Genomic DNA, 16,582 nt, shown 5'->3' on the forward strand with positions numbered 1-16,582 from the left:
CAGACACAATGTTGTACAGAAGTTCTCTAGAACTAATTCATTGTGCATAATTAAAACTTTATACCATTGAACAGCAACTCCCATTTAACTCCTTGCCCCAGCCCCTTGGAAACCAACATCCTACTCTCTTTTATTATGTTCATCCTTTCATACGAAATACTTTAAAACAAGATTAGATTATTTAGGATAGTAATTATATTTTGTCAATTTGTATTGACAACCCACTTTTTCTTAAAAATAAAGTCAAGTTACTTCTAATATCAATTGAAACTTTCAAAAAATTATTTTTTTCAAAATTATGGTACTACCATTTATGTAATGAATGTTATGAACTTTTTACAGTCACAATGAATTGATTCACAATACTAATATTGACTTTGACATAAGAATAAATGTTACTTAGGTATATGTTCCTCATTCATTGCTAGCTATGCCTTAGCTATTTAGTGTATTATCTATTAAATGCAGATTTCCATATGTAAATAGGTGTTTATCTGCTTAGTCATTGTCAAAATGATTAGGTAGCTTCCCAATTCAATACATCTGTGAAAATCACATGTGCTATGTCAGTTATATTTTGTTCAGAACATAATTATTTTAACTTATCACATGTCATTTGTGTTGCATTGCACTTGCAAAAAATATGTATGTTAAACAACAGCAATACCTACTACAGTTCTATAATTTGATTCATGCAAATCTGTCAGGAATAAAATCAATCACAATTTCATTTCAAACCTTTCCAACCAGCAACCGTACAATTTATTCATTCCTTTTCTATTTTTACTACTGGATAATGACAAAGATGAATGCCTTTAAGAAGAAATACATATTCATTGAGAAGACAGATCAAAACTATCCCCTTTCAAAAAGCCCATAAAGGTAGGAAGCCCATTTGTCTGTTGCAGGAGATTTGTTGGGAGTGAGATGGAATTATGCCCAAAACTACATCTAATGAGGATTCAATAATCCAGTTAAATTAAACCCACAATGCTTCTTTATAAACCACCATCATATATATATATATATATATATATATATATATATATATTTCCTTATATATCATTGTCAGCTACAATATTATTAAATATATCTGGAAGAATAAATGATTAGCTATGAGTATAACCAGGAGCTCATCATTCTGAGTGTGCTGGGTTAAGATGTACAAAAACAAAGATACTCAATTGGCAACTTAATAAGTTTGGGGTCACAGCTCTCCTGACCCATATGTCCATGAACATGGAAAGAAATGAATATTAATTAACTCATTAGCAGTGATTTACATGTTGAATGACAATGATGAACTTACAAACTGCACTGTCATGAGAAATTAGTTATTGTGGATAATAATAGAAGTGCTGGCATGTCTCCTTTATCAATTGATTGGGTTTCTTTTCCTCACTGTACTCAGCCATTTGACTTTTACTTCAAAGAGAATAAGAAATAGCAGTATACTGAAATGGATGGAATGGTTCCAGAGAGCCATGCATCTCTTCTTTTACTTTAGTGTGTAATTTTAGAGCTTAGTTGATGTAATGTAAGATATAAAACTCAAGTCATTCAAGATATTGCAAGCCTGATTTCCAAAATAAACAAATAGCTTTATCTATTTGTGTACTTATGCAAATAAATGTGTGATATGGAATGAGCTTTCAAAAAATCACTTAGAGTATAAAATACTTTGGCTAATATGTGCTTCTGAGAGCAAACTTATCTTCTGTTTATAATTTTATGCTATTTGCACTGGAAAATACCAAGCTCTGGAAACACTATAATATTTCATTTTGAGTGTGAAATGTATGATCACAAAAATTATTTTGAAATACACATTATTATGGACATTTCCTTGATGCTATATTAATTTATCTTCAGATACTTCCCTCTAAAACTCAAAGCCTATTTCCTTATCATGTTTTGTCTTAGTGTGGAATTCAGAACTTGTAGTTTGGTGGTTTGAAAAAAAGCAAGATTTGGTTGGTAGCCTTTACCTGGTAATTTTCAAGAAAATATTTTATTGCTTTCAATTCAATTAGATTCTATATAGTATAGCATTGATACTGACACTAATTTGAAATTGAATGTGTATATTTAAGTGAAATATATAAAACTGAAACAATATACAATAGATGTAATCTAAAACCTCATCTTATTTCCCTTTTTGTAAGAGAGGACAGGAAAGGAATATATCAGTTGGGAATAAGCTGTTGTTCTATCAAAGCTGTTTGTGTGTGTGTGTATGTGTGTGTGTTTTAAAGCTTGTTTATTGTTGAGTCCTTTCTGCCTTGAATGAATGTGTGTTAAACCATTATTTTTCTATAGTCCTGTGTTTTAGGAGGTCTCTCAGCATTAAATATTATAAAATACCTCTTTGGATTTATGTTTCACTTTCTATCCCGAATTTCTAAAGCTAAGCATTCTCTAAAGTATTTTAAGAATCCCATGTGTAAGTCAAAATGCTGTTACTTTATACACTTACTAGTAAGTCAATTGTTTTGGTACTGCCAATGATCAATGTGATCATCTTGTAAAATCTAAATGAAAGTGCTTTGCTTTTACCTTCAGAGACTCCTCTTGTTTAAAGAGATCTTCAAAATCTTTAGCACAGAGGTCAGGAGCATTAAGAAGTTGTTCCACTTCTGGTAGAGCTTGTGAGACATGAGTGATCTCAGTCAGATAAGTAGAAGGCACATAAGAAATTTCCAAAGGCATGTCTTCAGTCATCACCATCACCGATTCTTCACGGACTGTGTGCTGGTATAGATATACAAAAGAACAATTCTTTTAGCTTCCTAATAGTGAAAAGACATCTATTGAGTTTATACAGGTTCCAGTTTATAGCTGACAGAGAGCTGAAAGTGGATAAAAATGCATGTCTAGTAAAAATGTTATTATTTATATAACCCCTTCTTCCAAAAAGTGATAGAACCTTTTATAATAAAGATATACATACACATTAGCACCATGAATATGAGAATGAAATACCAAGAGCCATAATGTCATGAAAAGGGTAGTTTTACCCCAATAAAATGATAATTTTCACAACTGATTTTTTAAATGTAACTTTTAGGTTCCTTGAAAACTCAGTATGGGGTAGGATGTAGACATCTGTGGTATTTAAGTCAAAGGAACCAATTCTATACTTTTCTCCCTAATCTTGATTGAGGCACAAGGAGAGCAAAGTATTTTTGGCTGGTATGTACTTTATATTGAGCACCCCTCTCCTCCAAATTGCAGACATCAGGTCCTTTCTTTAATGCTAGTTTCTTAGTAAGTCAGCTGCTAATTAAGGTACTAGATTATTATGACTGAGGGTAGAAATCACATTTTAGATTTATTTTTTTAGAGTGGAAAGGAGAGTGAGAGAAACATCAATGATGAGAGAGAATCATTGATTGCCTGCCTCCTGCACGCCCTCCCCCTGGGGATCAAACCCGCAACCAAGACATGTTCCCTGACCAGGAATCAAACCTTGACCTTCTGATTCATAGGTTGATGCTCAACCACTGTGCCACACCAGATAGGCTAGAATTCACATTTTAATAAGAACTCCAGAAAGCCCTAAAATCTAAGGCAGCATCAGCCTCTCCACTTGCATCTTACTTCCCTACATGGCATTCAAGTGCTAGATGTGATAGGCATTTGGAGCTCAGAGCTCTTTTGGACCTAACTAGTAGTACCTCTTTCCCTATTCCTTATAAGAGCAAGAAATAGATACTATTTGACACACAAATTAAAAAAGATAGATGACCTCTGCTCTCTTCTGTCTACAGTATATATAAGCAGCAAAATTGCAATTGAAATTAGTTTCCTGGTACCTTTTTATGAATTAATCAACTGTCACCTGACTGGTCAGCTGAGGGATGCAGTAGCAGATGATAGGCATGCTAAAACAGCTATTTATTACTACACACCCTTTATGACAAGACCATCCTCACTTTTGCAGTATTGTAACTAAATGGAGTTTAGGATTTCAGACTGAAGCTACACAAAGAGGAGTGAAATTATATGCTGGTCCATTTGTATTTTCTTTTTAATTTCTCAGATCTAGGATTTTGTTAGTCAATCTATCTAATAATAGCATAATATGCAAATTAGTCAGGACACCATCACTTAATGACCGAACAGCAGGGACCTGAGGCTGCATGGTGCCTGGGCGGGGGACCTAAGGCCGCACCCTCCACCCAGTGGGGCTTGATGGGGACCTCAGGCTGCATCCCCAGCCCAATGGGGCTTGACGGGGCACCTCAGGCTGTACACCCCCGGCGCCATGCCAGGAGACCTCAGGCCTCACTGAGGGACCTGAGGCTGAACCCCCCACCCAGAGGGGCTTGACGTGAGTGGGGATGGCCAGGTCTAGGTCTCCTACGATTTCAAAGCCTATGCGGGTGGGCAGGGACTTGACTCTGGGTCCTGCAGCGCACCCCAGACTCTGACAGATGGGAGATTTTCATATACATTTTACTAATTTTCTTTTATCTCGGATACTTCTATTATAGAGAAAGGGCAAATAGCAATATTAAAATATTTCCTCCAATTAATTCCCTTTTAATGTGCATGAATTCCATGCACTGGACCACTAGTTCTTATATAATGCAAAAATAATTCTAACTTAGATATCTCTATTTATGGCACTCTAAATTTATAGAATTACAGAAATTAGCTTAAATTGTATAATGATACATTTTGAAAAGTTTGGTTTAATGTGCATATAACCAAATACCTGACATATTTCTTCATGATCAATGGAATGATAATCTACATGCACTTCTAATTTTACACTTAAAATAATAGTAGAATTTGGAGCTAAAGTTTGATGAGGTCAATTCATAGATTTAACCATAGATATTTTAAATCCAAATTATCAATTTCTCTATTTCAAACCAACCATTTCACCAATTTAAAAGAAAAATAAGTCAGGAGCCTATGTGAATTTCTAATTTTCACTGACAGGTTAGGCTTAACAATAACCCCTTACCAGCAGAGTTAACAACACAGGTCAAGCAAATTTACTGTGACTTTCATATATTTCCTTAGATTGGTTACTATAGTTCTTAATAAAGATTTCCAAGTTCATAAATTTTTCTTTTTTAGAAGATTTGGTCAGTTTTATTTTATTTTTTTAAAGTGTATTGTTGAACGTATTATACATGTCCTCCTTTTCCTCCCATTGACACCATCTAGCTCGCACCTGTCCACCGCCCAAGGCCTTCACCACACTATTGTCTATGTCCATGGATTATGCATATATCCATACAAGTTCTTTGGTTAATCTCTTCCACCCACTCTCCCCTGCCTTCCCTATGAGATTACACATTCTTCATTATGTGCATCAGCTGTTTCAATACCAGAGGGAAAGATAGTTCTACATTATCTGAAACAAGAATATTTTCTATATCATTTTTATATAATGATGCAATTACCTTTCTTTTTAATTGTATGTATTTTATATCTGTAAGTTTCTCTAGACTAGTGTTTTTTGTTATTGGGGACAGAATTGGGTAAAATACTAGAACCTTTTGTACATATGTATGTATGTACACTGTATGTATGCAAGTATTTTTGTTTAACCAAAAGAGCTGTTTTACAATGAGACATATCTTTAAAATATTTAGAAAACATATGAGTCTTGTTTTAAAAATCAGTGTGAGTCCCAAAAGGTTTTGATATCTGTTATCATTTACTCATAAAAGTAAAATGATTCTAAGTTCTTTATATCTCCTTTCTATTTCTTTTTTGACATGTAGTTTCCTAGATCTTCATTATCTATATTTGGGATGCTCTCGGCTGTCTTAAATTCATATTGGTGCCTTACAAATATAGTAATTATGAATTATAAATAGCAAGGAACTTAATTGAAAAGTTAAATACAATAAAGAAAGGGGGCACTTAAATAAATTCACATTTGACAACTGCTTTGGATTTAATTTTACTGAAATATAATTTAAAACCCAAATTTCTAATTCTTCCGTGTTTGTGGATAGTTTTTGTTTTGCATAGAGAAGTTTTACATACAAAACGAGATTTATTTAAGTAATAGTTCTTACCATACAGCTCTGAAGATTGGAGTTCTATGTCTCATATATAAGATCTGACATCAGCTTCAGGCCTGAACCAGAGCTCTGAGAATCAGAGCACATTGTACTCTGGCTTCTCATTTATTGAATTTTCATGACCACATGGGTCTGTCATAGATTGTTTTATTACATATAGATTCATGTATTTATTTATTCATAATATTCATTAGCACATTAAGAGAAAACACATTTCTGTCTTTTTTTTAATGGAAATCTTTTTTAGGAGAATGTTATGGCATCTATTTAAATCCAGAACTTTTAAATAATTGAGAGTTTGTATCTGGTTCTAGAAACCAATTTTGCTTCTTCCCCACCCCTGCCTTTAAAGATGAAGTCCTTATGAACCTGAATGTAATCACCTTCAAAGAATTATCAGCTATCATACTGCAGCCAGGACATGCTCTATGAATATGCATATTGTGATTATTTTCAAGACTATTATAGATAAGTCTTAGAGCAATTGGTAACAATCCACATAAATACATGGATTAACTCTGCCACATCATATTCATTCCATACTCAGACATGGCATGATGAGATACTCCAACCCATTTAGAAATATTAAAAAGGGTATAGTTGATAAAAGCAATCAAATAAATGAAAAGGTATATTCTATCACTTTATTTTTTTTAAATATATTTTATTGATTTTTTTATGGAGAGGAAAAGAGAGGGATAGAGAGCTAGAAACATCGATGAGAGAGAAACATCGATCAGCTGCCTCCTGCACACCTCCTACTGGGGATGTGCCCACAACCAAGGTACATGCCCTTGACCGGAATCGAACCTGAGACCCTTGAGTCTGCAGGCCAATGCTCTATCCACCGAGCCACACCGGTTAGGGATATTCTATCACTTTAGAAAAGATTTCAATGATAAAACAATTGCAATATTTGCTACCCTAACACAATTGCAATATTTGTTACTGATAAATAAGTAATCTTCTTTCTATTTTTCTTGTGCAAAATAAATTAAATTAGAATGCCTATAATACCTAAATGCCTTCTGGTTACAGTTAGCTGTGGGCACTGACTCAGCTGTATTTTGTAAGTTAAATTCTAAAAGGTTAATATCACACATTTAAAACATTTAATGAAGACTGATCTATTGGAGGACTTAGCTCCTCCTGTCATCTTGGTACATAGTATCCGTGGATAAGAAAAGTTAAGTGGTCCATACCACAGGAATAATCCAGTGAACTTTTATGAAAAAATAGAAATACTTGAAAATGATTCTTTGACATCATTGGGAAAATGTCAACTCATTTTCTAGAAAACTCATTTTTATAAATTTTGAATATTCTCATTTATTATAAAGTTCTAATTAATTTTTATATATAGATGTGTACATAAATAGATTTTTAGAGAAAGATGTAAAATAATTTTCATATACAGGAAACTTCTAAAAATTTTTTCTAATTTTTTAAGATATATTTTATTGCTTTTTTACAGAGAGGAAGGGAGAGGGAGAGAGAGTTACAAACATTGATGAGAGAGAAACATCAATCAGCTGCCTCCTGCATACCCCCTACTGGGGATGTGCCCACAACCAAGGTACATGCCTTTGACCGGAATTGAACCTGGGACCTTTGAGTCCGCAGGCCGACGCTCTATCCACTGAGCCAAACCGGTTAGGGCTTCTAAAAATTTAATCAAGAGTCAGACATTTAGAGATATAGTTTACTATCTACTCCTTAAAACATGTCCTTCCTTTTGATTGTCATGCAAGTCCATAATGAATAAACTATATCCATTGAGTGATTTTCAGTTTGGTGTAATAAAAAATTCAGACTGTTACTTAAAAATCAGTGTAATTATAAGTATCATGTTCATATTCTCTTCTTTATGCAAAATCCATGCACTCATATTCAGATTTTGCCTTTTCATTTGAATTTCATTAACTGTGCCTTGAATAATTATATCCTTCTGAATTCTGATCTGTACCAATCCTGTCTAACCTTTTGAAAATCAACTTGCTTTTGTTAATGTTCTTTACCACCTCATATCATTATAGATATTCATGCATCATTAGTAAGGAAGTGCTGTAGCAGTACTAATTCATTATATTTCTCTCTATTCATATTCCTTCCTAATGATATATACCCAAAGGAATACACTATTCTAATTTTCTGGGATTGAAAATCAAGAGATGTGGAAGACAGCCCAAAAGTACCTATTTTTTATTAAGAAATGAAAAGCTCAATTGATGCTTAAAAAGGATTATTAGGGGGCAAAACTGTAATTTATAACAACTAAAGTTGAGGTAGAAACAGCTTTGAGATTTTGAGCTCTGTAAATAGAGCTAGATATCACTCAGTGTTTTTAAAAATAACTTTGGCTTCTCTGAAACTTTAGTGATCACATTATTTTTATTACTTAAAATTTGTATCTTGAAGGGCCACACAAGTGCATGAGATGAAGGCAATCCTGCTTTGAAACAAATGGTGCATCATACCTAAGCTTTTAAAACACAATGTTTTCCTCCATGATTTAAGAGAGTTCTCTCTGCTCAATATAAGTGCCAAATGGGTTTTGATTACTGGTACATTTATGAGTTATGAGGTCAAAGAAACTAAAGAAGGAAAATGTGCTATATGCCATATTATTATAATATATTCATTTAAATTACCTTTATATCTAATATAAATATGGTATATGAGAGATATATCAATGCCTTCAAAGAGTAACAAAAACAGACTAGAATCAGACAAAAGTAATATAGTGATAGAGCCTTTTTTTTTTATTCTGTTAATGTTAATCAAGAAAAAGATGTGCCATTGGTGGGTGGAGAAAGGGTGGGAGAGGTGGAGGTGAGTATAGGGAAGATAAATGGTGATGAAAGGAGACTTGATTTTGGATGGTGAACACATAATAGAATGTACAGATGATGTGTTGTGGAATTGTCCACCTAAAACCTGTATAATTTTGTTATCTAGTGTCACCCCAATAAATTCAATAAAAGGGGGAAAATAAAAAGATGTGGCAAACCTTCAAAATAAAAAGAATAGACAGTCTGTTCAATGTTTCTATGCCTCTGGTTCTATCTTTGTTCATCAGTTTATGTTGTTCATTATATTCCAAAATGAGTGAGATCATGTGATATTTATCTTTTTCCAACTGTCTTATTTCGCTTTAATTATTAATGATTTAAAGTGAGCCATGGTATAAAATTCTGTTTGCTTATCAATTATCTTTCCTCAAGAGGACATTCTTAAATATTATACATTATTTCAAATAATAATACAGTGTCATGTAAGTCCTAAATAGGATGACAGGCTTTATGTGTGTTCTAATAGCTCATAAGTGACATGGAACTATGAAAGAATTAAGTTTTCTTACACAGGTAGATCTAGACACAAAAGTCTTCAGAGAAAGACAATTAAGTTTCCTTCTAGGGATCATTACAGTAAGGAGCTATTTTTATTTTATTTCTCCTTAATCATTTCTAGAAATTATAAGCCTAAAAAGGCAAGTAACATACACACATTTGGAACACAAAAAAATTCTGTGTTACCAAAGAGGGTAAAAAAAACCTAACTAATAAAGCATATAAAAAACAAGAGATAGGGATTTGTCTTTCCTGTTCACTATTTTGCATATACATAAATGACAAGGTAATACTTGAGTTCTGAGAGTACTTGCCCTTATGTGCTTTTAATTAAGTCACTGCTCAGAAAGACCTTGAATAATCAGCCTAATGAGTCCAAATGGATTGGCTATGATTTTACACAGAGACAAAAGCAGTAAGACTGTTTGCTCTTAGGTATCTCCTCTTACTGCATCATCTATAAAATTACCTGTGGTAAGCTATAAAACGAAAAAGGGGAGGATAAACCCATGAATGACATTAATTGACCAACAAACTGTATTAGCTTATTTATCTTTTGATTAAAAATAATAAAACATGAAATGCATAAAATAATCAGAGTACAATACTGCAGAAAAGTGACCCTTATAGTCATTTGATTTATTTTCTACAATTAGAATGAATTTTTGGAGCAGGGCAGACTGTCAGTGAAAGAAATTTGCAAGTGGAACTGAATTTGACAGTCTTTAAGTGTATCCTGCTTCTAAGAGGGCAGGCACATGCAGTGTCACATATAAAGGGTCTGGCTGTACCTATGCATTGATCTGCCTCATGTTCATTCTTCCCTTCCACATCACCAAGTTTACCTAATTCCTCAGGGCCAAGCTAAATTACCATCTAATTAAACTGATAAAATAAATCTCAGTAATGTGTTAGTGGCTTATAGCGGTTTAAAGTGCTATCATTCACAGGATAACATCTGCATTTTAATAAGGGTTTTCCATGAACTAACATAAATTAGTAACATGGCAGAATTCTATTCACTAAGTATGGCTGTTGAAGAAGTGAAAGAAAAGGGATTTGGATCCCACCAAGTTAAGCACCAACACATAAGCACAACATATATGGCCTACCTTATAAGAAATCACCTATCGAGTAACATGATCTATATATATAAAAGGCTAATATGCAAAGTGTCCCCATGGGAGTTTGACCGGGAGACTGGGAGTTCTATCACTCGCTAGGACATATGCTGACCACCAGGGGGTGGTGCAGAATGAAGGAAGGCCCTGGCTGGCAGCCAGCAGCCAGGGAAGGGAGGCCCCAGACAGCAGCCAGAAGGCCCTGATCAGCCCTGATTGCCATCCAGGCCTAGGGACCCTACCCATGCACAAATTTTGTGTACCGGCCCTCTAGTAATTTAATAAATGAGATTATACACTCTAGGTACCTTACAATGTATAATAAATGCATCAAAGGCTCATGAATAATACCTGGCATATAGTAGGTTATTAAAAATATTTGTTGAAAAAGTGAATGAGGAAACTATCAGCTTAAAAATAATTCAAAATAGGTATCTGGCTAGAATTATTGGGGTCTACAGTAGCAATATAATTTCCACTATGGAATTCCCAGAATTCAAACTGAAATATTTCCTTCATTTCATAATGTAATTGTCATTGGTATAGATTTAAAAAGCATTTATGATTTAACTATGTCGCATTTCTCCAATTTAATGCACACTAGCTAAATACTATTACACATACATATCTTTGCTCTTCAGTTGCCTCTCAGATATTAATGCAACTCATTGTATATGAACAAAAAATAAGCAATTATTTGGGATATATTCATACTGGTAATTTTGTGAGATATTAATTTTAGCCCCTTCATGGAGGCCCACAAATGCCTATTAGCAAATTGAAATATCTGAGAAGACTTGCAGTCAAGAAATCTTTTGAATCCTTGCTAACTTTTTCCAAAGACTTCACATAAAACTTTTAAAGTATATATCCAGTGTGTGTGTGTGTGTGTGTGTGTGTGTGTGTGTGTGTGTGTATATATATATATATATATATATATATATATATATGTATAAAGATATTCATATGTGTGTATATATATATATATATATATATATATATATATATATAAAGATATATATTCCAATATATAAGTTTGGAAATACATAGAAATTTTAAAAATATTTACATGTGTAAATGGACACATACAGTATACATATATACATATTTTTAATTTAATGTGAAAATAAAATTAACATATGAAAAATATCTCAGAAAAATACTCAAGCCAAAGAAGATATTTAATTTGATGAACAATAATAGATCCAGAGACAAATGGCAGGGGCCAGGGGGTGGTGGTTAGAGAACAACCAAAGGACTTGTATGCATGCATATTAGCATAACCAATGGACACAGACTCTGGCACAGTGGGGGCTTGCCTGGGGTGGGAATGGCTGGTGGGGGGGTCAATTGGGGAAAAAGAAGACATATGTAAAACTTTAGAAACTAAAAAAAGAAGATATTTAGCTAAGGCTCAAACAATCAGTAACATGGCAGATTTTTTTTTTTTTTTTGCAATTTTGAAATGACCACTTTAGTACTTCCAATGCACTCTAAATCATTGTGCTTTGTTTTGTTTTAAGCTGAGAAGTTTTCCTATTCCTTTGGCTTGGCACATGAGGCTATATTTATTTAAGTGTTCTTAATTTGAAGAGGCACCCTAATTCCAAATAACATGATATTGATAATTATCCCAAATTCTATTATCCTTTTAAATATTCACAAGTATTTTATATGCCTGTAATATAAAGAAGCTACAAAACAGAAATTTTGGAACGATTAATAGATGGATCTTCAACTATTAAAATTAACATCTTGATGAACTTAGTAGTCATTTTCAAAGGTAAAGTGTATATTTTACAAAGTTAAACCTATTTGTGCAAATATTTATAACAATAATACACATAAGTTTATATGTGTATATGGTTATATGTATATGCACAGTCACATAGCATAGGTATGTAGATAGATAGATAGATAGATAGATAGATAGATAAATGAATAAAAATCAGCTGGTAGCAGTGTTTTAAGAATTAGGGAGTTAGTATGCTATGTGCCATTATATGTTAAACACATTTAGTAGATATGAGATTAATGATTTTTAACATAATTTTATTTGGGAATAAACTTAAAATACTTAAACTATCTATGCTAAGTAAAAATCAAATCAAATAAATAGTAATAACCACAAATAATCTGATGATAGGAGACTAGCAGGGAAAAAACAAGAAAGAAAATCCCAAGAAAAGGAAGCCATATTGGCAAATTTGAGGAAGAGGAAGCCTTTGTGCCAGCACATTAAAGAGGCTGTTTTGCACTAGGGAGGCCAATGTATGAAAGGGTCTCTAGATTTCACAAAATAATTTTCCACATAAAAAAATACCCAAGTGTGTTTATGAGGCAAGAAAATAAGGTGTGGGTGATATAATTCATGTTTCATGCATGTTTGTGATTACCTAGATACTAATCAGTACTAAATTTGAACTTCATACAGACCACAAAAGAGTTATAACTTTATTGATTATGTACATGTTAAGTAATTCATTTACTTACATTTTGCCACCCAAATATTCTATTAGTTAAGAATTTACTAACTATTATGGAAAACCATTTGCATATATTGCACGGAAACTTTCCCATGAATTGTTATCCAGATAAACAGCTAATAACGCCTCTAAGTTATTGATTTAAACATCTTAAATTTGTATAGATATGAAGTTTTGGCCTTCACTTTATCCATGCATCTTCTATCCATGGATTAGCCAACACTAAATGAAGCTGTCCTCTGTTTTCCATCTGTTCAAGCCACCATTTTTTTAAGTGCTCATGATTGTAGCATATGGTCTTAAAATTGATAAAAAATTATTGAATTGGCACTTTTATTTAGTTCTTTATGAAATAGCTATCTACTACTTATTGAGTATTACACTTAGATGAATAAATAAATAAAATGGTAAATTTGTGAAATCTATAATAATAAAAGCATAATATGCTAATTAACCAGACAGCTGAACAACCGGATGTCCTTCCGGACAACCTCTGGATGAAGCCAGGGCTGCGAGGGCCAAGCCTCTTGCACGAATTTTGTTCATTGGGCCTCTAATTTTAATATAAAATGAAGTGTTTGTGAATAAATGCATTTGTATCATTAAAAATATTCAAATGAAATTTCAAATACATTTTAAGGTTTCAAAAGCCATTGGTTCCTAAAGGAGAGCAGAAGAAATATCAGATAATTTAGCAGATTTAAAGACACTGTAACCATTTTTTCTTTCATGAATATCAAAGTTAGGAAAGCTATACACTTGGATTAATTTTATGCATCTGTTCTAAGAATATGTTCCATACAATGGGAGTCTTAAGTAATCAATGAAGAATCAAAACGATTCACAGATGGTGCGAGTGATTTAATTATTTTAACCAGTTGTTTCATACATGCTCAGAAGGATATTTCCAAGCCCACTGCAGAAGCTGTCTAAGCTCCATTCCAGCTGGTGTTCCATATTTTGGAAAGCAAATTTAGAGTGGAGAAAATTACACTTTTTATTGTTGTGTTGCAAATGGAGGTCAAATTGCTGTGTATAAATTCTTGTACATTTTTCCTCCTCATTGTGTGAGTTGTATTTATCAAATATCACGTCTTTTGTGTGATTGCTATGGATTCACCAAAGTTATTTTACGTTTTGTGTTGTCTGGCTCATAAGAGACACTAGATAAATGTTTATTGAATGAAAGAAATGCCAATTCAATGTATCCAAAATAAAAACTTGAGTTTCTATATAGATTCCCAGTAAGTGTATGGAATGCTGATTTCACTGAACCTTTCTCACTATTAGGAGATTTTCGTTAAAAAAAAAGAATAAAAAAGGGAAGATACTATTTAATAAAACAGTGCTCCCAACACAGCCAAAGAGAAATGATCAACAAATCTCCTTAATTTAATAATTAAAATTGTATCTTAATGTTGGAATCCTTAGCTTTAATTTTTATGGGAACCCAGGAAAGTTGCAGGACAAATTTTAGTCTGTTAGGTTGTTATGAGGACTAGAAACACTCTTTGTAAAGATCTAGTCATGCATACTTCTCTGGCCTCACACAAACTGTTAACTCAAAACAAAATAAATTATATTCATAATTATTTCTTTTTTGCATTTTAATTTCTTTATTGGTTAAGGTATTATATATTTATCCTCATCCCCCCATTACCTTCCCCAACCCCCCCCCACTAAAATAAAGTTGGCTTAATGTCCTTATCCACAACGATGTCTCTGATTATTGTGTTGAAAACAGGTAAAGGAAAGTGAGGGTAGGTTTTCACTGGAAACTTTGACAGGGGAGTGTTACTACTGTAGCTCAGAGAAGGAGAAGAGCCAGGTTATATAAATGTATCATGAGCTTATACGTGGTATTAAAGTCACTAAATTGAATGAAAATAGCAAGGCAGGGAGTTTAGATAGAAAATTTAAAATGCCCAAGGGCTGAGCACTGAGCCATTCCAATATTAGAAGAGAGAAGGAGGTACCAGCAATAGAGGTTGAGAAGGAACACCAAAAAGCCAGGGGTTAAATGAGGTAAGGAACTCCAAGCAACCTCCCTCTCAACTTTGTCATTGATGTCCGATATTTTAGTTCTATTCTGTTTTTAATATACCAGTTAGACAATTTTATATATAGCAAATATTTCTTTAGTCTTTTCCATTTGTTTTTTATTTTATTTGCTTATCATTTTCCTTATATTTTAGTTGATCTCTCCCCCTTACCCCCACCCTCCCCTCCCCTCCCCTACCTTCCCTCTGAGGTTTGATGGTCTGATCGATGTTTCTCTGTCTCTGGATCTGTTTTTGTTCATCAGTTTATGTTGTTCATTATATTCCACAAATGAGTGAGATCATGTGATATTTATCTTTCTCTGACTGGCTGCGGTAAAAAAGAAGGAGTTCTTACCATTTTCCTTACATTTTAAATCTTGCATCTGGGGTCATCCTCCTACTGCTTAAGAACTACACCTGAGGCGCATACATGCCATGTTTTTTACTAATATAAAAAAACCCACATATGACATAATGATTGATAGCTGATTCAACACCAATGGTGGCTCATTCTAAAACAAAACAAAACAAAACAAAACAAACAACACCCTGAGTACTTTTTGGTCAGAATTTCCTATTAGTAAACTCTCTCAGGTTTTGTCTGTTCCAAGAGATCTTTATTTGTATGGCATTCTTGAAAGAAGATGTGGTGTGTGTGTGTGTGTGTGTGTGTGTGTGTGTGTGTGTATGTGTGTGTGTTTATACAATGGAATATTATGCAGAAATAAAAAATAATAAAATCTTGCTATGTGCAAAAACATGAATAGATCTAGGGATATTATGCTAAATAAAACAAGTCAGGCAAAGAAAGACAAATTCCATATGGTTTCACTTACATGTGGAATCTAAAAAAAAAAAACAAACAAAAATAGACTCATGAAAAAAAGATACCAAAGGGATGGTTACCTGTAGGGAAGGAGTGGGGGGATGAGTGAAAAAGGAAAGAGGAATATAGGCAATAATACTGTGATAATTTTGCATGGCGATAGATGACTACTAGAATTAATGGGGTGATCACATTGTAAGGTATAAAATTGTCAAATCACTATATTGTACACCTGATACCATATGCTCTCACTTAAATGTGGAATCTAATAAACAAAATTAACTGATGAACAAATAGAAACAGAGACATGGATACATGCAACAGACTGACAGCTGTTAGAGGGAAGTGGAGAGGGGGGACTGGATGAAAGAAGGTGAAGGGAAAGAACATATACTGGTATGCATAGCCCATAGACACAGACAACAGGGAGATGATGGCTAGAGGGAAGGTGGGACAAAGGAGTTAGATAAAGGAGGCAGAAATGGGGACACCTGTAATATTGTCAACAATAAAAATAAAGTTATAAAAAAGGAGGAAGCTAATATAACTAATACTAGTAGCTCTGTGCACAAATCTGTGTGCCAGTAGCTCTCTGTGGGGGCTGGCCACTCTGCACCTGCTGCCCAGAGGCTCTCTGGGGCCCAGAGGCACATCCACAGCTGGGTGCAGAACACTTGCCTCATCTCTGGGGCAATGAAGCAAGCGTT

The 16,582-nt window shown here is 33.6% G+C and overlaps 1 protein-coding gene across 1 annotated transcript in view; it reads right to left on the reverse strand.

Moving 5' to 3' along the window:
- DMD (dystrophin) overlaps window positions 1-16,582 on the reverse strand; it is a 2,407,712-nt gene that overhangs the window by 1,406,894 nt on the left and 984,236 nt on the right. The window contains 1 exon segment of the mRNA XM_080651877.1: window positions 2,557-2,751. Coding sequence (XP_080508003.1) covers window positions 2,557-2,751 — 195 coding nt within the window.

Source organism: Plecotus auritus, assembly GCF_963455305.1.
Source record: "Plecotus auritus genome assembly, chromosome: X".
NCBI classification, from domain to species: Eukaryota; Metazoa; Chordata; class Mammalia; order Chiroptera; family Vespertilionidae; genus Plecotus; species Plecotus auritus.